Raw genomic sequence first — 21025 nt, 5'->3', positions numbered from 1 at the left:
TTCTCCTGATGCCACTATACCTCATGTATAATAAGAGGACATATGTATCTCCTCACCTTGGGTGCTGCTGCGGGCTACAGACACATTACAAACACTTGGAGAACCATGGAAATGTAAGTAATAAAAAGCCAAAACCCACAGTTTTAAAGTAGTTGTCAGTCAAGTGAAACAAAAAGGTGTGGCTAATAAAAAAAGTCCTGCATCTACCAAGAAAAAGACAGAAATAAACCAGTTGCTTCATAAGAATTCATAGATCTGCACATGAACAGAAAAAACTGTGGGTGCTTGGTTTAATGTGGGAAACACAAGGTTTTAAACTGAGTTAATGTTTCTCTGGTTTAAAACAAATCAGCCACCACTGGGAATCAAACTAACAGTTGCAAGAGCATTTGTTACAAAGAAGGATCCCCAGAGTCCATCCCAAAGGAAAACACTTTTTTTTTTTGCTCAACTCAAGGAGAAGGAGAGTCAGCAATTCACAAGCAGAAAAGTTCCAGTACCAGTCAGTAACATTTGCCTCTAAATTTGTTACACCAGTTACTGAAACAGAAAATCCTCAAATGAGAGGAGAGTACAAAGTTTCTAAGCAATTTGCAGCTCTGGTTTCACCTAAAGATTAAGGCTTGAAACAAAAATGATGCTATCACCTAACCTTTGTTTGGGGTTTAAAGCTTTGATGGCTTAAAATAAAGCTCAACACATAGTCCAGCAAATCAAACAAAGCCATTCCACCCTGCTCACCTTCACACTACTCGCTGTCATTACAATTTAAAAGCTTTCAGCGTTAAGCAAATAAAACCATTGACTGCAGACAAAATTAAAGAGATGCTTCGACTACAGCTTGGCTATGAGCAACCTCTGACTGCTGATAAGACTACAGAAAAAAAGATATAAGCCTTCTTGTCCAACTATCCCTATTTTTTACTTCATCAGCTTGTGCAGATCCATCTTCTTGCTCTACAACAGGGAACAAACACAAGGAGGGAGAAAACTGCATTTACTGTCTCTCCCATCCATGCTAAAAAACAGAAGTCCTGATGGTTCAGATATCACAACTTAAGAACTGCTATTCATGGTGCAAGACTAATTCCTGACCTTTGGCCCAGAAACTAACAAGTGATTTAAAAAAACCCCATGGTACAGGATACAAAATAGGGCTTAGCACCACTAGGAAGAGGAAGGTCTTGTATTATGTTCTTCAGCACCAGAGACATAAACTCAGTGGAACATTCTCAATCTGGCATGTCCCATGTACACCAGGCTCTGCTGGGTACAGAGCTAAAATCTCAAGTCTGGGAATCTCTCACACCAAAGGTCACGTCTTCACACTGAGAGGAAAGAGAACATTACCTTCAGCAGGTCTAAGGACCTTTTAAATCCTTAGTGGTTAAGAACTAAGGAAGATTGCTCAGATATGAAACTGGAGACCTCCTGAACAATGAAGCTTGCAGTTGACTTTGACACGTCTCATGGGCTTTCAGGGAGAAGGCAGTTCCCACAGCACATGGCAAAGAAGAACATCCTTCCTGAGTCAATCAGACAGGTCACTTAGGCAGCCACAGCAGAGTACGCAGCTGAAAAAGAGACATGCTTCTTGAATCCTGGACTCCTCTTTCAAATGCTCCACAGGATTTGTAATCCAGAAGTTTGGTGCACATGCTAAAAACGTTAAAGAAAAACAAGCTAAGATTTCCTCGTTAATTTAAGCAATCCAAACACCAAGCCTGCAAAGATGGCACAGCCTGGTGAGGGTCCTGGCCTGTCTGTTATGGTACAAAGCAAATCACCTAAGCAACACCTCCCTGTTCCTGGACAGGTACATGGGGGAGGGCCCTCAGAAAGCAAAGGTGCCTCAAGAGGCACAAGATGAGAAGTTCCACAAGTAGCTTACCTTGAAGACTGCAAGGTCACTTTAGTAAGAACATGACACACTGATTTAGACTGAACCAAAGCACTTGCTACTGAAAACATGACACGGCAGTTATCTGCTAAGTTATTTTAACCTCTTTAACTTTGAAAGTTAGGAAATGAACCAAAGTAATTTCAGGTTTAAGTCTAAAAATTGATTATCTGTCAAAATACTACAAGGAACCACACACTGAAGTCACAAGTTCATAGGGAGAATGACACCTGACAAAGACATCACCTATAAAAGCAAATGTTATATCTGAAAGGAAGAGTTGGTCTGTAAGGACCCATGTGAAGAGAGAATAATGGGAAAAACAAGAGAAGCTCTCAAACAGGCAGAAATATGCCAAAACTCAGCCGCTGTCAGTGAGAGTACGCAGCCCCTGACAGGCAATTATTCTTTGATCTGTTGGCTGAAGCACTGAACAAACATTCTGAAATTCCATACAGAACCTTGTGCATATCACAACTGTGGTCACAATGACCAGTTTACTTTTATCATGAGGAGCCTTTTCAGGGCAGTGATAATAAGAACTATTCATAATGAGACAGTTTTCCTCCAAGGCGTATAGTCCAGGAAGAGGGAATTTAATCATAAATTCAGTTGCCCTTCCAGCAACGAAACCATTACTTACCAACTCCTGGACACAAAGATGCATCTACATGTGTAATTGCTCACTGATGGGGACAAAAGCTACATTCAGCACTGCAAAAGAGATTTTTCTCATCTGTAATTCTAAAGGAATAAGCCAAGTGTTTCAAGTGTGACCCTACAAAAAAAATAGAAAAAGCTGACATGAAGGTCTGGCACAAGCCTTTTCAGCATCCTCTGTCTGCTCTGTAATTCCTGAATGGGGAGTAGTGGTGACAAATTTAAGGACCTCTTCTAGAGTGTTATTTAATTAAGCATGAGATAATTTTCACATCATAATATTCAAGGTAAAGTCCATGACCTACAGAAACACAAGCTTTTCCATCAGGTTATTAAACAGATTCTAACTACGGCAAATTAAAAATCAGGAGTTACAAGTCAAAGCCCAACAATGAAACAGTCCACACTAATTTTATGTCACTTTACACACAACTTGAGCTCTAAAACCTAGCTCCAACTTTTAACCACAATAACTACAATTTCAAGAGTCAGTCTTTGGATTTCTCCCTCTCCCTCTTCTCCTGTTCCACTCTCCAGCCTGACAGTTTTATCTTTGCTTAGGCTTCACCACCAGCAACAAAATTACACCACGGTAAGCCCCGTGCCTAGAACAGCTTGTACGAGTGCTGCATTTGAGTTTGGCCAAGATGCAGTGAGATGAGGCAAGTCACAGCCTCGCTCCTCCGTGTGGATACAACAATGCACTGTGATGACAGCTCAACTCCTGGCATAGCCAATGCTTCGGGAGCAAACACTCCAAAAATCTTCACCAGAACCCCAGTGGCTACAAAGACACATACATAATTACTCTTGTTTCTGACTGAGCATTGAAATACACGTTCAGGAGACAGCTTTCCCACTACAAACCAGGCTTTAGAGCCATTCTGCTGGAAGCACTGGCTGTAAAGCAAACTGAAGCACGAGCTGGAGCTCGTAAAAGCTTATTCACGGAAAAGGTGCGTATTAAAACCGAATAGCACAGCACTAAAATGGTCTGCCAAGGCACAACGCAGTGTAGGTAGAGCAGGAGAACAGACCCTTTCTGCCCCCTGCAGTTCCCAATGCTCCCTGGATTTTTAAGACAGGCTTAGGAGGGATAGTAGTTACCATTCTAGAAGCAGAACCATTTACATCTGGCTCTCACCAACAGCCAAGGCATTTTTATACCTACCTTCATCTGAACAACAGTTAAACTGCCCAGTGCCTTCCATAAAGATCAATTATATATATGGAATGTTCCCTGTGATAAACATATAATGTGACTGTCCTTGATCATGCAATAAAAAGAGTATCACTTGCTAATAAACCTTTAATTTAGCCTCATCATTTTGATGATTAGAATTAAGAAGAATCTTCACCAATAAATTGGTGCTCTTAAGCAGTCACAGCTTGCTTCTAGAATATATATATATACACACACACACTTATACATAATATATGTGTATGTAAACTATTAAAGGACAAAGGATTGTTTTCGAGTTATATGGAGTATCTAGGTAATTTTATTTCTAGTTATTAGCCTATAAATATGCCTCCATACAGAAAACATCCTTTTTCTAATTTCACATATAAAACTGTCAGGCATACATATCTACAGGGAATTTCAGTGAATTAAAATTCCATGGAAGAAGGTCTCATGTTCATATACATAAGGGGTGAATAAAGTACCATAACTGTCATTTATAGGCTTTTTTCAGTCCTTACAAACATAGACAGGGAATTGAATCCCAATTTAGCTACCCAAAATGTTCCCCCATATTGATCATGTACACCCACATATTTCAGGTGGGCCGGATTCAGAAACTGTTTTCATACTGGCAACCTGCTTAAAAAAAAAGCGGGGGGAGAAAACCATTTTTAGCATGTATTAGGAAAACTGGTGTTTTCCCTGGGCTGACAAATAATTTTGAAACAATCCTGTTCTGCTTTATGAGCCTGGCTGTGCAAAGAGGAAGTGAGAACAGATTGATTACAATGGAATATTCTGTATTTTCAGCTCTTTTCTCAAGCAATGATGAACGTATCCCTACATTAGATTTCAGAAGGAAAAAGCTGTTGCAGCACACATGAGGTATGCAGGTTACACAGGATGCTCCATATTTAGAAAAAGGTAATTTTGCTTATGAAATTATATTTTCATTCTTCCACATAGCATTTGCTTTATATTTGTCTGAGACATCTTCATACCTCACTTGCCATTTTTTTCTTCCACAGCTCAGACACAATTTTTTCTCCATTTAAGCTGAAAGCACCATCAACTATATCCCAATATGTATTTTAACATGCTATAGGCTAAGCAAACCCAGATTTTGACTAATATACTCCATAATATTGACCTGTAGGGAATTGTAAGGTATTTAAAACAAGTCTGGCTATACTTTGCAGGGCTACCAAGTAATTAAATCCATTTAAAACGTATTTCTTCTCAGATTCCATTTTTTTCCTCTTTAGGTTAAAAAAAAACTGGGAAATAGGATCATCCTGAGAACATGAACTGAGCACAGAGAAATGGTTTGGCACCTCACCCTTTAAGTCCATCCTTCATGCTCTAGTTCTATTACAAATAATAAGCTGAGCAGCTTAATGCAAAGCACTGGATCAAAGTTTTCAATGGGTTGTTCCAACAAAAACACAATCCGTGTTGTCCCAAACCCCAAGTTTTGCTCCGTGCAGCTGCTGCCTTCCTCTCCTCAGTCACCAATGCGACGACTGACCGAAATCTGCCAAGTCACTTTGAAGTAAAAACTAGTTGATTCCAGGGAAAAACAGTAATTAGTTGCACAGTGCATAGAGCAGCCCTCCAGAAATATGCATGCGTATGTTAATATAGGAGATCGGTGGGGAAAAGCACTCTTCCTGCTTTTTGCCTGGTTTACAGGGATTTTTCCCAGGCGCCAACAGCTCCCAGAGCAAACCCCTCCTGCCCTTCCCTGTACTCCAGGCTGAACCAGTTCCTTTCCCCCCACCCCACCAGAGCAGGAATTCCCTTTTCCAAGTGGATTATCAGCACGAACAGCTTTTTTTTTTTTTTTTTCCTTCTTAAGGAAAACCACACATATAACCGAGCGAGCCGCAGCCCCCGGCGCCGGGACCCGCTTCCAGCCATTGTGCTCCGCGCAGCCCCCCGGGCTCGGGCGCGGCCCCGCGGGGCTCCACAAAGCTCCGCCACAGGCCGGACGTGCCCGGTGCCCCGGGCCTCCCCTCCCCCCGGTATTCCGGGAAACCTCCGGGAGGAGGAGGAGGAGGAGGAGGAGGAGGAAGCGGCGGCGCTGCGGAACAGCCCCGCTGCGGAAAAGCCGCCGGGGCAGGTGGCAGGGAGGGAGGCCCCGCCGGGGCTGGTTCCCTCCTCCATCCCGGTGCCCCCCCTCGCCATCCCGGAGGCACCGAGCGCTTCCTCCTCCCTCCCCCCAGGACCGCGTGCGGGAGCTCGGGCCCACCTGCCCCGTGGGGAGGGAAGGAGGGAGGGCTAGAGGGGGACCGGACCCGTCCCCTCCCCGAGGCGGCGGCGGGTGGGTCGGGGAGGGAGGGAAGGAGGGAGGGAAGGGAAGGGAAGGGAAGGGGGGTGGATGCGAGCCGCCCCCGGTACCTTGCGCTTCCTGGTCTCGGCCGAGCCGCTCCACACGAAGCACTGGTAAATCGCCCGCAGGTTCTGCTTCCAGTTCTCCACCTTGAAGCCGGTCACATGGCAGCACCCGGCCGCCGGCGGACTCATGTCAGACCCCCCCACATCAATCCGCCCGCACACGGGCCGGGCCGGCGGGCAGCGAGCCGGCCCCTTCCCCTGCCCCGCAGCACCGACACGGGCCGGGGCCCCCCCGCCCTCAGGGGCTCCGGCCCCTCACGCCGCCGCCGCCGGGGAGCCGCTGGCACATAGAGCCGGGGCTCCGCCACGGCCCCCCGGCTCCGAACAAAGCGCGGCGGGCGGGCAGCGCGCACTCCCTCCCGCCCTTCTCCCGCACACACAAAGATGGGGCGCTCTGAGGCGAGGAGAAGGAGGAGGCGGCGGCTGTAGCGGCCGCTGCCGCCCCCGGAGTGGCCGCCGCTCCCTTCTACCTCATAGAGGCCGCTGTGGAAGCGGCGGGCGGAGGGGAAGGGAGGGGATGGGGGCGCTGGCGGCAGCGACCCTGGCCGCGGTGCGAGCGGGCGTGTGTGGGGAAAGGGGCGAGTCCCCGCCCGCCGCCGCTCCGGCTTCCCCCGCCGGCGCCCGCACGGCTCTTGTCCCTTTAAACCGCCCCCCCGCCTCCTTCGCCGGCTCCTTCCTCCTCCGCCTCGCCCGCGCCCCCCCCGCCCGCCGCGAGCAATGGTCCGAGCCGCTCACTCAACCCAGCCCGCCCGGCCCGGAGTGGGATAGACCAACGGGGAAGGTGCGGGAGGAGCGCCCCCTCTGCCCCGCCGCCCGCGAGGGAGGGAGCGGCGAGGGGAAGGAGCGCGACGATTGGTCCGCATCCCTGTCAATCTAGGCGCCTCTATTGTCTCATTGGTTCCTTTCCCTTTCTTCTCTCCCCCTCCACCCTTCCTACCTAGCATTTCCCCCGCCGGAAAGGGGCGGGACATCCCCGACGATTAACAGCTAATCTGACCAACGGGAATGAAAGGTGGGGGTCTATGTGACGGGAGCGGCGGTATGATTGGTTGGCCTGGACGTCAGTCACGCTGCAAGCGGAGATCGGATTGGCTGTGTCCGCGAGGGGGCGGTCCGTCCCAGAGCAGCCTGCGCTGCTGTCACATCCGCTGGTGCCGCTCTCGCTGTTGCCTCAGTGGTTTCCTGAGGGGACCGGGGTCTCCTGAGGGGACCGGGATCGCCGGGCTGCCGGGGGAAGCTCCCCGCCACGCTCCGAGGGCTCCCCGGACCATGTATGGTCCCTCCATACCGCCAGCCTGCATCCTGGTGTTCCATAGGGGAGAAACAAAAGCGGTGTATAAGCAGAACGGTCGTTATCTCAGCTTTTTCCTATACAAGGAAATGGGAAGACAGTGAAAAAATGTTGGAATCTCTACATCGTTTTCAGCTTGTATGCCACACACACTATAGGGTTACATAATTGAGTGAGGCAGGAGGGAAAGGATGGGAATTGTGCCGTGGGTTCTGAAGAGAGAGACCGGAGGCTTTGCAGAGGCTTCTTAGACAAGCACTGCACTGTGCAACAAGGAAATAAGTGGTGAAATGCCACCACATTATCTCACCAATCCCACTTTTCAGTGCGTGCTGATCACATTCCTCGGGAGCTGTAACCTTGAAATCTTCACCTTCCAGATTTCCTCGTAGTGTCCAGTTTCCTGAGCCGCTGCTGCAGCTAGCAAGAAATAAATACAAAAACCAGTGACAATCACCTGAGGACTTTCCGTTTCCTCCTGAGGTGCTGCTGTTTTAAAAAGAAAGCAAGGTGGGTAGTAGGGAACTTAGTTTATGATTTGTATGTAGCTAGAAGGTTTGGTGGCAAAGCAGGGCTGAGAAAAGAGTTGGGTTTGTGGCCCCAGGCTGAGGCAGCAGCAGGGCACACTGTCCTCCTGCGTGGGACACCTGCCATTGTTGCATCTCCTGGCTCGCACTGCTTATTTGCCTCTCCCAGAAATCCCTCTTCCACACAGTCTGGGGATTATGCTCCGGTGATAAACCTGGAATTGCCCCACAGGTGGAAAAAAAAAAAAAAAAAAAAGCCAAGAGCCAGGAGAGGGCCCGATTATCCCACTGTGTACACAAATTGCACTGAATGTTTCAGAAGATTATGAGTGGAATGTGGAGGGAGGCTGTACCCTCTCTTTGACCCTGTGTAATCATTAGACCTATTAAGTCATCACAGTGCAGCCTACACTTCCTTGGAAAGGGAACAGGAATTGGTGCTGCACATCCTTCCCGTGTTAACACAACTTCCAGGAGAATTAACCAGTTTTCAAAAGCAGCAGTCAGAGAGAGCCAGCCCCTCCCCTGAGAAAACCACCCTCAGAAAAGAGGGAAGTTAAGGAATGTCAACTCAAGGTGCATAGAAGGGAACAGGATGGGTGATTAGTGTCCTAACAGCATCTAATAATTATTCTCTGAATATTTCCAATTAAACAAAGCCTCCGATATTGCTACAGTCTAAATACAACAGAAAGTTATTCTTATTCTGCACCAACCTACTGTTACTAATCTGGGGCTTTTCTCCATGGCTACCACATCAAAACAGGAGATAAAGATAAAAGAGAGAATTTCTGCCAATGAAATTTAAGTCCATCTCGCTGAAAAAACAGGATACCAAAGAGACAATACATATGTTCAATGTCCTGCAGACTCTGAAATTTTCACAGAGATTTCTGTGCCACTCTGTCTTGCAGAGTCCCTGTGTTTACTCCCTTTAGGAGTAGAAATAACAAGAATTGTGAGTTTAAACACAATTGCTTTAAGAAACATCTACATTTTTTTAGTGGTTCTCTCTCAAAGAGAGCACCTTTGGAAAAATACTGATCTTCCTCTCTGGCCACTTCCAGAACAATTAGCACACTTACCTACTCCTGTCCTGGAGGTTTCTGACCCTGCTGAGGATGTGAGGAGCATCCTCTGAGCCACAAAGGACCCACATGGAGGACACCCATCCTGGAGCACACCTGGTGAGACCCACTGTCACTTCCCAAAGGCAGCAATGTAGAAATTTAAAGATCACTCTTAGGAGATATTTCCAACGTATAGATGTTACCTTTCAAACTTAAAGCTCCCCCAAGTTTCCCTTGGCACCTTATTCTCCATAAAAGGTGTTTATTTATGCTAGAAATCCAACTTAGGCTTCCTGTGGTAAATTGGAACCAGAGTAAAAATCCACTTTGGAACAGTGTAGAAAACAGTGGCTTTGGAGATTTTTTGAGACCAACTCCTGATTTGGGGGTCTTGAGGCAAAACTACACGTGTCATTAAACCCTTGGCTTTCTGTCCTGTGAAGACACCAGAATCTTTCCTAGGAAATATAAAAACTTCCAACTCTACAAACATTTCTTGCTTGTTGCAGCCCACACACTAAAGGTGACACAACAGCAGAGCAGCAGCCAAAACAAAATAGGAGTGGAAAATAGCGACAACATTTTGTCAGGAGTAATTGTCAAATCAGGGCCTGCTTGCTGCACACACACACACGCACACACACAAGTTTACAAGTTTGCTGTAGTTTAATTTACTCTTGGGCATAGCTTGGGAATGTTTCTAGAATAAAACCTTTTGGTGCAGCAGATAGCTTGGGAAAGGATTTGCCTCTGGGGGAAGGAAAGAGTTTCATTCTCTCCTGTGTCTCTTGGAAGAATTTTTAATTTTAAAGCATTGATGATTATGCTAATTAGTGCTTACCCTCAAATGCCAGTGGAATATAAATGTTGATAGTAGCTAAAACACACTGCAAATGTGCAGCAAAGTCTTCCTCCAGAGAGTCATCTGCATTCCATGATCGCTCAGCTGGGGAGAAGCAGCATTCTTCACATGGAAAAGCAAAGTAACTGCCTCTTCTATCCATGCCATCCCAAGGTGGCACTTCTAGGCTCCTCTGGATAGCCATGAATCAGCTGTTACCTCATCACTTGGGCATGCTTTGCCATGATAGGTGTTAAAATGTCCAGTTTCATTCTCAGGTAAACAGGAACCTTTCCCTTCAATCAGGTGTGTGAGCAGCATCAAGAATTTGGGTAGGATTCCTCCCATAACCCTGGATTACAAGTGGAGCTGGCCTAAGTTTGGACCTGCAAGAGGCTGAAGCCCCTGGCTCCACAAGTGGATTTGAAGGGAGATGTTCAGGAGCTTTGCTCCTGCAAGCACAAGGGCTCTCCATGCTAATGACCAGTACAGAATACGTGAAGATTCCTCAGGTACCTCTCCTGCATTTTTTCAGGCACTCTAAAAAATACAAGTTTTTCCACATTCTAAAAGGTAAGAACTTACAGAAAACTCTGCTTACCAAAACACAGAAGATTATTTTAAAGACTAAAAAAACACTTTTATCTCTTAAAAAATACCCTATCTTTAATCTTCAGGAATTTTTTCTTCCCCTGAGCTTAAGCCTTTTGTCATCCAAGCATTGTAAACTTCCATCCAAGTAGTACTGCCATTGCTTAATCCACAGGTTTTAAAGCAGATGAGGTTGAATGTCTGGCTGCAGGGCTAAAAGCTCTGGAGATATCACAGGCAGAATCCATTGTGTGATTCTGCCTGCAGCTGATTGCTTCTGAAACCTGTGAAGTTCAGCTGAGTTACCTCAGATACCTGAAGGTTTGTAGGGAAACACTGGTACCTGTCATTTTTCTTGGGGATGGAGTACTGACCTTGCTACAAACCCAAATGGGTTGTAAAGTCCCAGCTATGCCAGCTTCTCTAAAAAGCCTTGTTTTCATCCCAATCCACTGGCAATAGCAGCTGGTAGGTGCCAGAGCTGAGATTTCCACGTGGCTCAGTCTTAGCATAGGACACAGAGTGGTTTCTTGAATCCACGACATTCGCTAATAAAGGATTGGTTCAGCTGAGCAGATCCTGCCAGAAAGATGATTGTCAGTCCAAGGACTGCACAGATAGGTGGATTTCAGTGGATAAAGCTGACTTTGGACTTGGTAATCAACTCTTGACATTCTCCCTTGAAATCATGGCCCTCTGTATAGCAAATTTAAAGGTACTGACACTAAAATTTGTTGTCTTTGAGATCTTTTGCAGACCTCTTCAAAGCAGCGCACAAGACTCCAAGGATTCATGGCCCATGGATTGAAAATAGTCCTAGAAAAACACAATGCCTGTGCTTATTTTTCTTAAGATCACTAGTTAGATTTCCCGTCAGCACTGTCAGAGGGTGAAATCTTGGCCCCAGCTGAACTCAACAGGAATTTTGCCACTGACTTGAATGGAGCTAAAATGTCACTCCTGCTATTTGTCAAGGCAATTACATCCAGACAATACTTTAACATCTGGCTTCAAGTGAACACACAGAGCACTTCACTCCCTCAGTCTCTGAAGACAACACAGGACATTGGCTGTCTCCATAACAAATGAACATTTGCTCTTGGCAAGCTGCTTGTAATGAAGAGAGGATCCATCCAGTGACATCCAGGAACCAAGTCCCTGTTCCTTAGCCTATAGTTATTGGCAATAGCATCAATAGATTTTCTGTCACTTTCTGGGAAGAATGTCAAAAGCGCCCATCTACTGTTGCAAGTCATTCTGTTGTAAAAAGTTTGTTTAGAACAGCAGATCTGGCCTCATCTGTGGTTTCTCGCAGACGAGGGGGGTTTTCACCCAGTTCATCTTGTTTCCCAAGGCACTGGAAGGTCCCTTGTTAGGTCAGGGAGCAGCATTTCTATCTAAACCTTTCTCTGAGTATGGTGGTCAAAGGTAAGGCTGAAGGACAACTGATTATAGGCGAACAAATGGTGTGAGTTCATTTCCCTTTCTAAAAACCCACCTGAGACAAGGCAATATTGATTTATTGCAAAATATAAAGATTTGTTCAGCCTCGAGTGGGGCACACCTTTTCCTGGTAGGAAAAAATAAAATCCTATATATAGAATTATTTGATCAGTGGTGATTAAAAAATCTATTTGAATGGGAAGAATCACAGGATCATAGAATGGTTTTGCTTGGAACAGATAATGAACATTATCCAGTTCCAGCCCCATGCTGTGGGCAGGGACACTTTCCACTCGACCAGGTGGCTTCAAGTCCCATCCAACCTGGCCTTGAACACTTCAGAGATGGGGCATTCAGAACTTCTCTGGGCATTCACAACTTCTCTGAGTCAATGGATGATGTCTGGAAGAAGAGAGATGTACAAAGAAAGGGGCTTTTATGCGTCAGGTAGACAGGGATCTGTTCCCAGCTGGTGAGTTGCTGTACTGCTCACCTGTGCAAAACCAGCTTCCCTTGGTCTCCTTCCATCCCCTGGGATGCAAAGCCAAACTCAGTCACCAGCATCTGATGAGCCTTAATTCCCAGCACTTAAATAATTAGCTTCTCAAATGTACGAAAACAACTCTCATTTTCTGGATTAATGAGGGGAGCTGGGTTCCACTGAGCACAGCCATTATGGCGCTGCTAATGCAGTGTTTGATTCCGTGGCTGCCACTGAGCACAGAGCGATCGGGCCCCTGGGAGAGCAGGAACATGGGGAGAGCAACGCTGCAGGGTTAAAGTGGAAGCCAGCAGGGGAAACCCTGGCAGTGCTTTGTGGGTTTATGCAGAGGGAAGGATGGTTTTATTGCTGTGTCTGCTGAGTCTCATCTGGGTTGATGATGATGCCACATAACTCAAATGAAGGCTGAAGCTCAGGCAGATCCTGAGGGAGGGTAGTTTGCTTTAATCACAGGCCAGGTAAAGGCAGTTTCTGAAGCTGGGTAACAAAAATGTGACACAAATAGAAACCTAAAGCTAAGGTAGTCACACAGCAGCTTCTGCCCAGTTTCTGTAGCCAGAGCAGTAGGGAATGGCAAGGAACTGGAAGGCTACAGTGGAACTGGAATGTTCTTGTCCTCTGTGTTCATTTGGCTGGGGAGTTGGTAGGAAACTAGTTGCAAAAAGTCAATCTTGCCTCATTTTGGCAGGTACAGGCATCTAAACTCTTCAAAGCAAACTTTTGTTCTTTGGGATCTTGGCACGGGGCTGGCAAGTTTGTTTTTCCGAAATGGAAGGAGAGGGGACTGAGGAAATGTCAGCCTGCAAAGGCTGCCCTGCTCTGCCTAGGGAGGTTTAAACTGGGGCCACATTACACGGACAACTCAACACTGTTGGGACTGTTCCCTTCCTCTCTCTGCATTGCTGATTCCCTGCCTTGTTCTTGGAATAGGGAAGAGAGAATAATTGCAAAATCAGGGAATTTGAGATGTAACTGCAGCCACTCAACAAAGTCATGGAGCTTCTCAGAGAACAGGAGATGAAAAGGCCTGGAGTGTTGATTTCCTCAAATTCTTCATCCATCAAAGAGCCTTCAGTACATCCAAATTAGTGGTCATGCAGTCCTGGATGTGGATTTGGGGCTAAACATCTTCTCACACTGAAGTTCTTCTCCAACAGTATGCCCTCAAGCACATGATATCTGTCACATTTGCAAACCAAACCAAACCAAAACTTTTGACCTCTGTAAGACAAGTCTGAAATTGCAATGGAAGCCCTGGGTTAATCAAGAACCTTGGTGAAGATACAGCAGGAGTTGAGAGGTTAACATGGAAATTCATGGAACTGAGATGGTTTATCCAGCAAAGTTTCTGCTTCATTCAGTACCAGGCACCAGGGACACCAGGGACCTGCAAGTGCTCAAGAATCTCAGCACCTTCCCAAAACAGGAGCACTTCCCTGGAGGTGGCCATTCAAAATTAAGCTCCTTTGAAAATGCATGGATGCTGCTTCTCATGTCAGAGCTTGTTGGACCATTGACTTCAGAGGAGTAATTTAGCTGAAGCAATCAGGAAATAATTATTACAGTGGAGAGTTAAAAGACAGTAATTAAACTGTATAAATAAATAACTGAAGTGACTAAAAAAGTCCACCCAAAGCCTACTTTTGGAGCACTATTTAATGTAAATGAATCACTTAGTGGACAATACAACAATCATCTGTTCAGCTTCTATTCATTATCAAAAACAATACAGAAGGATTGGCAGGGAATAGCTGTGTGCCAGAGGGAGCCCTTTAGGAAATACCACAGAATCTGGACTGGCTTTTGTCTGTTCTTCCATTGTGTTCTGACAATGCTTTGCTAATGAATGTCCAACGTCATTTCAGTTGTCTTTTTCTTTTTTTTTTTTTTTCCCAAACAGATCAGTGGTAATCTTGGCCTTCCAGTGTTGCTTGTTCCTGTTGAGAAGACTTCCACACATTATGTATCAGTTTAGCCAAGGTCCAAGAGGCTGAGGATGTGTTGTCTCAGGCCTTCTGGGAAACCCCACTGTAGCTGATGAGACAAAATCCTTTGATTTGGGCAAAAATCCATCAAGTTTTAAAGAAATCATCGGGTATTTCTGAAAGGCGCAGTACTTCAGTGAGTTGTATACTCAGTAAATTTGTCTTTTGTTACTCTATTTGAAAGGACAATAACCTCATTCTGAGAGACAAGCTGCTTTTCCATAGGGAGTATTTACACTGATCATTCCCAGCATTATCATGGGAATTATCTGCAGGAAGCTGCAGGCTAAAGGGAATCCACATCAGGAATCTGGGGAGCTAAACCTAGCAGGCAGACACCTATGCTAGAACAAACGGAGGTAAGACAATATCAAGCACCAAAATGCTGTCATTATGCCTCAGAATCGATGATCCACTGACATTCCCATCTCTTAGGAATTACTGGAATAGCTCCAAGTTCACACCTGAGGGTGCAGCAGGTACCCAGAGGGGTTCCCTTTTCTGACCTGGCTCCTTGGCTCACTCCTGCGTTTCTGCTGCAACTTTCAGCTCCTGCAGCGTTGCTGGTTGGACTCTGTGGAGCTCTGCAGTGCAAAATCACTGTGACAGTCTGAGTTAAGAAAAAAGGGCAACAGTGATACACTTAAGAGAATAAACAGGCTTTTCTGCCGAGAAAATGTATGTGGAATAGCACCTGGATTTGACTTTTCAAGGCTGTCTCTGAGGTTGTTTTATTTTGTATTAAAGAAAATCGGAGGCTCTGCAGCCAGGGTTTTCTGTCAAATCCAATGACAATGGAGGATGTGGGTGTGTAGCTAAAGCTATCTAGAATTTGAGATAGAAATGCACACTTCATAAAATCTTGCTCTGAGCTCAGTCTTCCAAATAAAGCAGAGATGGCATCAAACCCTCCAGGGCCGTATGCTTGCAAAATCCCCACCAAGTTCGCTGCAAGCTTGGTGAGCAATTTGGGAGTTTTACTCACAGCATGAACTCAGAATGCCACTGAAGGTGGGACCTGAGGGTTGACAGCCCCTCTGGGGGCTATTTCTGATATTCCTATTTCCAGCCTCTCCCTGTCCTTCAGCTGGAGATCATTTGGGCTGCAGGATGGGTGGCACATCTTCTCCTCTCCGTGTCACCGCAGTGCTCGGAATAGCAACAGAACCTGAAATATTTGCTGGGTTGGATTAATGCCCTGGGCTGTGTGTGGGGATGCACAGCCCAGCTGCCACCTCGGGGGCAGGACTGGGACCTCTGACAGCGAGCTGGGGCAGCAACAGCCAAAATTCATCCTCCTGGAACTGCTACAGCTCCTTGGGAGGCACCATTAGCGTTACAGCTACCTCCAGACACGCCGTTCTTGATACCTGCGAGGCCAGGCTGCCAGGTGGGGTGCTGAAAATGGCTGGTTACAGCACCCTAAAACTGCAATCCTGAATGCTGCCCTTTTACTAAAAAAAAATCTGTCACTGGGCTTGGGCAGAGAGGGAAAACTGCTGAGCTTCTGCTAAACAGTAATTCATTTTGCAAGATCATTGCCACCATTTGCACTAATTGACACTTTTTTATACTAATCACTGTTAAAAGACAGAATTTCTCAAGTATGCTTTTGGTAGGAAAAGAAAAGCTGATTGTGTTAATGCTCACTGTATTAAAGGCATCATCCTTATTTTGGGAGAAAGAAAAACCCAGATAATTACCCTCCCTTGTTTAATAAACTTTCCCTAAAATATATTTTTAAAAATGTATTCAGTAAAGTTCTGTTCCTCCCTGCTCTGGTAAAGAATTCTTTTTGTTAGTCCCTCGAGTGGATGCTTAAGTCAGGTCTCACTGTAATTACACACCTCGCAGCAGTGCGGGAGACTTAATTAAGAGAGTCACTGTAGGTGTGTTGTCAGACGGATACAACCCAGTGCTGCTGGAGGAGGCACCAGCATCCAGCTGCAGTGGGCATGTTGGGGAAGAAAATTCAAGTCTGCAGCAGATTTTGAGATCCTCCTGCAAAAAAAGCAGCGTGGACACACCCAGCAGCCTCCCTTCAAAGCCCCTCAACTCCATCATCAGGGAGTCTGTGGTTTTAAAAATCTCTCTCTACTCACCAGGAGACGCTCTGCCACACGGCAAGATTTCAGATTCTCTCCTCCCCTCCTCCCAAAAGTGTGACTCACCAGTTTCAAATGGTGACATTTCATTCCCAAACTATTCCGGGAGCAGCTGGCTCCATAGCACATGGGGATGTGGGGAGAAGGGAGGAGGGAAGGAAGAGCCAGCTTGCACAGTGAAAACCACTCATTCTCTCCCCCACACAGGTATGTTGCTTTTAAATCTCAGAACCACGTAATTTGGGACACGCTGGCAGATTCCATCAGAGGAAAACAATAAAATAAGCACATTTCAGGGGGAAAACAAAACAAAACAAAACAAATCTGCATGCACCAGTGATGCAATTCCTGGGTCACCAAACCCCTTCCCTGTCAGGCAGGAGGGGCTGGGAGAGGGCTTTGCTCTCCTGATGGAATAGATGTGAGGAAATGCCGTGTCCCCCCTTCTCACTCGCCATACGAGTCCGAACCCCGCGGTCCTGGGCGAATTTCTGTGTGACGCAGGGTCAGGGTTTAGTCGGCATCAATATCTTAATAATGATGAACACATGTATGTGCAGTGGGACGCTAACAGGGGAATGACACAGAAATCCGTGTCAGCTCCTGGTCCCGAGAGGAGTTGTGTGTCACGCTGCAGTCCGGCATCGCCGTGTCCCTGCTGTGGGGACATCGCTGCCGTGAGCACAGCTTCCTGCATGTGAGGAGCGGGATGCTGCGGGCCTCGCCTGCACACACGTGCAGACACACAATCCCAGGATACTCCACAAGGATCACCGAGCCCGACTCAGAGGTGAATGGCCCATGCGGGGATCGAACCCGCGACCTGGCGTTGGCAGCAGCGGCCGTGGGGCGCCGGGGACAGGAGCGAGATGTCGGGCTGTGCCTCGGAGCGTGGCTGTGGGGTCAGAGCAGCCCCCAGCCCCAGCGCATTCACTGATGGTCGCCAAACCGCGCGGGGAGGCAGCCGTGCGCCGTGGAAGCCGCCGGCAGCGCCGGGATGCCCGCGGGCACTGCCACAGCAGCCTGGCACCGAGGCACTGGGGACACCGGGCTGCAGGGACCAGCCCCAGGGAGGCGACAGCTTCAGGGAGACGTGGCGGGGGCCCAGCCCCTGGCTGTCCCTGTGTGTGCCGGATTGGAGTGCCGGGAACAGGCTGTCACAGCCCAGCCCAGCCCCGTGCATGTCTGCACAGGAAATGTTTGATTACAGCTTCATTCATCTCCTCTGCTGCCGCTGAAAAGGGGACGCTGTTCCTGTGGCTTTCTCGGCAGCTTGGGAGCTTGTGCTGGCCAGATCCAAGCCTAATTCCTCTTTTTTTTTTTCCTTTGGGAAGCCCCACTGAAAGCAGTGGTCGTTCAAGAAGAGGACGATGGCTCGCTGCTCGATCCAGCAATGACCTTGGCTAGGTAACCATCTCCTGAATACAAAGATGGATATAAAAGCAGCAATCCCCTTTAAAAAAAAAAAAAAAAAAACAAAAACATCCAGTCTTCTGCTAAGGTAGGGAAAGGCAGTGGTTTGTTAAATAAATGCATCTGTCAGGGCTGGATTTCTTTCCCAGCTTCCCTAAATGCCCTTCACCAGCAGAGAGGGGGAGGGGACCTGCTCTTTGAAGCCTTTTCCTTATGGGAATAGAAAACACGGAAAGAATTCAATTCTCTGCCACAGCCCAGCAGCACTGATCCACACTTCAAACCCCAAAGCCCGGGAGCCCGGCGGGCTGGTGGGTGCTTGGAGCCTGCAGTACCGCAGATTAGCCTTGTTCGATATCCAGCATCATTAAGTGTCCCCCGTGGTGTTAAAGCACAGAAAAAGGGGCAGGAATGGAGACTGGGGAAGAAAAATTAGGAAATTCTGTGCAGAAAGAACTGCGGTTATCCAAATCTTTGATCAAAGCACCATCTAGTGAAGAACAGGCTCCTTGCAGCTGGCAGCGCTCTGGGCAGCTGCACCAACATTTGTCTTTCACCACAAGTTTGCTGCTAAAAACCCCCAAATATCACCCAAATATGCACAGCCCGTGCTGGGCTGTTCCTGAACGAACAGGCTCATGCCCCAGAAATTGCTGCCCTCTCCTTAAATCTGAGTGGAAACGCGTTCCTCTGCTCCCCTCATCTCCCAGCGGAGAACCTCAGCCCCCTGAAACCCGCGGGGAACGAGGCACCACAGGAAGAGAAGGATTTCCACGTTGTAGGCTGGGAGCTAAGGAAAAGAAAAGGTAAGTGAGCGGTCCAAGGTCGTGCAGGAAGCCGGAGGCAGATCCGGGAATAGAGATCAGCCACCCTGGACCCAGGGATGCCTGAACAATAGCACAGCCTCTCCCTCTGTTGTCATTTAACTCCTTCCTGACCCACCAAAACCCAGAGGGGGGTGCGCTCTCCACTCCTCTGCAGATGTGCCTGCGCCTTTACAGCTCTTGGGGACCCAGCCCTCAGCCCGTACCTGCTTTTCCCCCTCCAAACCAAGAAGTAAAGGCAGTAGGGAAGGACAGGCTTGGATATCCTGAGAGCAGTGAAGCTGCAGGTAGGAAATACTTCAGTACAGTTGGCCTGAGCTGTCCTCTCATCAATTAAAACAACCACAATTAGCATCTGTTTATGGAGAGGGTACCTCAGCTTTGCCATTTCTGTGTGTGACAAAAGATCACTCTCTCCCCTGGAGGCATTCAGCTCCATTAAAGTGATGGTGGGGATCTTTAGCTGCGGGAGGAGAGGATATTGCTGCCTCTCCCTCTTCCCCAGCTCTTGGGTTATCCGCAAGGATTGGGGATTTGCAGCACGATCACACATCAGAAATGCAGTTTCACTAAGTCTACACTGTTCTCACACTGAGCTTAGAAATGCTGCAGTGCAGGCTCTGGAGGAGACTAATTATAAACAAACCTTATAGAAAATAGCTGGAAAAGAAAAATAATACTCAGGTGGTGGAAAAAAACTGAACTGCAATGAACTGAACCTGCAGCAAAATTCTCCCAGAGACAAGAGCTGAGAGAAAAAGTGACCAAGTGCCCAGAAAGAGTTCTCTGAAAGGGGTTTGATGTCCTTGAGTCAGAGCCCAGTTCCAAACCAGAACTATAACTGAGGCAAAAGTTAAGACCATCTTCTTGGGTCACTGTCTGGAAGGGACACAGACAGATCTGCAAACAGCTGCAGGGGCAAAGAACTGGAGAAGCCCTGAGATGCCCTTATTTTTCTGTTCTCCATCCTAGGTCTGTTTTTTTTTTTTTTTTTTTTCCCTACCACCCTAGAATGTTTTCACCGAGTCCAATTATGGGAGCAGGGAGGGGAGGACGAGAGTCTGCACCCTTGTATGAGAGGCTGAGACAAGAAAATCTTTAATCCTGCCACGGCCCTTTGAACATTTACATCTTCCAGCCACAGGCACTGTGAAACTGAAAGCTCTCAGAACAAACTAGTTCAAGGATGTTTTCCCTGGGGAAGGGTTTTGTTACCCTGTGGGGATTTCTGCCCAGATCTTTGCTCTTAGGGTAAGCAACCAAAGCTTTTCTTACAGAAAGAAGCTACATCTTACAGTCCTTGGAAAAGTGATAAATAAGAGCCCAACTAGGGCACAAATTGCTGCCCTGGAGATTAGGGTTAAAAGGCTGCAGATCTGCACTGAGTGATTGCAGTAAAGCAGATGTCACCAAACACAAGTGCAAAATCAAATCCTTGAGTTTGGAGATTTTTTCTTCTCTCCCGCTCAAGAAAGAGCTCCTGCACTGCAAGAGGGCAGCCACAGAACAGCAGGATGTTTGTCAAGGAAGCCTTAACATGCTCAAAGGACTCCAGCCATCTGCAGCTGTGGCCTGACAAAATGAGAAAGAGATTTGAGTGCAAATAAAAACAACAAGCATAGCTTTAGATTATGCCAACACTTACCAGCTGGGGCTTGCACAGTCTGCAAACCAGTCCTAGATTTGGGGGAGAGCCTTCACTAATGGTTCTGAGAACAAAGACATGTTGACATCAGTAAATCATCTAATCCCAGTGCATGATGTGTCAATGAGCAGGTTTAAATCAGAGGGGATTCTTGCTAATTACATTAGATTAACCTAAGGAATTGGAATCCCAGTCAAAGCAACAAAGTCAAGCTTTACTTCACTGACTTTCCCTCTCCAGCTGTAGCTCCAGTCTGACCCTTTGCTGTGTGCCTTTCTGGGCACTTGATTTCAATCAGCTCTGCCAGCAGCTGCCAGTGTGGGGAGAGAGTGTCCTGTTAAAATTAACACCTGGGAGATGCCAGGAGAATGACCAGAGCAGCTTGGCAGAGCTCTCAGCTCACTGCTGTCCTGTGCATTAAGCTCCAGCTCTTGCTGCCCTGCTTGGGTGGGAAAGAAGGACTGAAATGGCTTTTTCCAGCTCTGCTTTTCAGGAGACTGAACCAACCACAGCTCCCAGTAAGGCTGCCATGACATAAACTAACTTCCTCTGGGTTTTATTTTTCGATTTAATTTGTGTAAATAAAATTATTGATTCTTCCATTTCATTACATACTGTCCCTGAAGTCAGAAAAGTGCATTATCC

At 47.0% G+C, this 21025-nt stretch overlaps 2 protein-coding genes and 1 long non-coding RNA gene across 7 annotated transcripts in view; 1 reads left to right on the top strand and 2 right to left on the bottom strand.

Annotated features, from left to right (window-relative positions):
* The window catches only part of USP22 (ubiquitin specific peptidase 22), a 90302-nt gene extending 83156 nt beyond the window's left edge, over positions 1-7146 (bottom strand). Inside the window, exon 1 of one of the 4 annotated variants that reach the window (XM_068207184.1) lies at positions 7081-7146. Coding sequence is in view for 3 of the 4 variants with exons in the window: in XM_068207185.1 (XP_068063286.1) it covers positions 6147-6272 (126 nt within the window). In the remaining variant the exon portion in view is untranslated. Of the gene's footprint in view, positions 1-6146; positions 6904-7080 lie in introns of those variants that run through there. The other 3 variants (XM_068207185.1, XM_068207183.1, XM_068207181.1) reach the window with 3 other exon arrangements.
* Positions 6065-21025, top strand: part of DHRS7B (dehydrogenase/reductase 7B) — a 30011-nt gene continuing 15050 nt past the window's right edge. The window contains exon 1 of the mRNA XM_068207188.1: positions 6065-6073. The gene's annotated coding sequence lies outside the window, so the exon portion shown is untranslated. The remainder of the gene's footprint in view (positions 6074-21025) is intronic.
* On the bottom strand, positions 14047-17153 carry LOC137483810 (uncharacterized). 2 transcript variants are annotated; one of them, XR_011004656.1, is made up of 3 exons: positions 16833-17153; positions 16241-16394; positions 14047-15003 (listed from the first exon to the last, which is right to left on the bottom strand). It is a non-coding gene; the product is annotated as an uncharacterized lncRNA (long non-coding RNA). The 2 variants fall into 2 exon arrangements; XR_011004657.1 differs by having other exon boundaries at positions 14047-14993; positions 16303-16394.

This window comes from Anomalospiza imberbis, chromosome 16 (assembly GCF_031753505.1).
Source record: "Anomalospiza imberbis isolate Cuckoo-Finch-1a 21T00152 chromosome 16, ASM3175350v1, whole genome shotgun sequence".
NCBI lineage: Eukaryota > Metazoa > Chordata > Aves > Passeriformes > Viduidae > Anomalospiza > Anomalospiza imberbis.
Note: the sequence above shows the minus strand (reverse complement) of the source record. Positions and strands in the feature narration are given on the sequence as shown.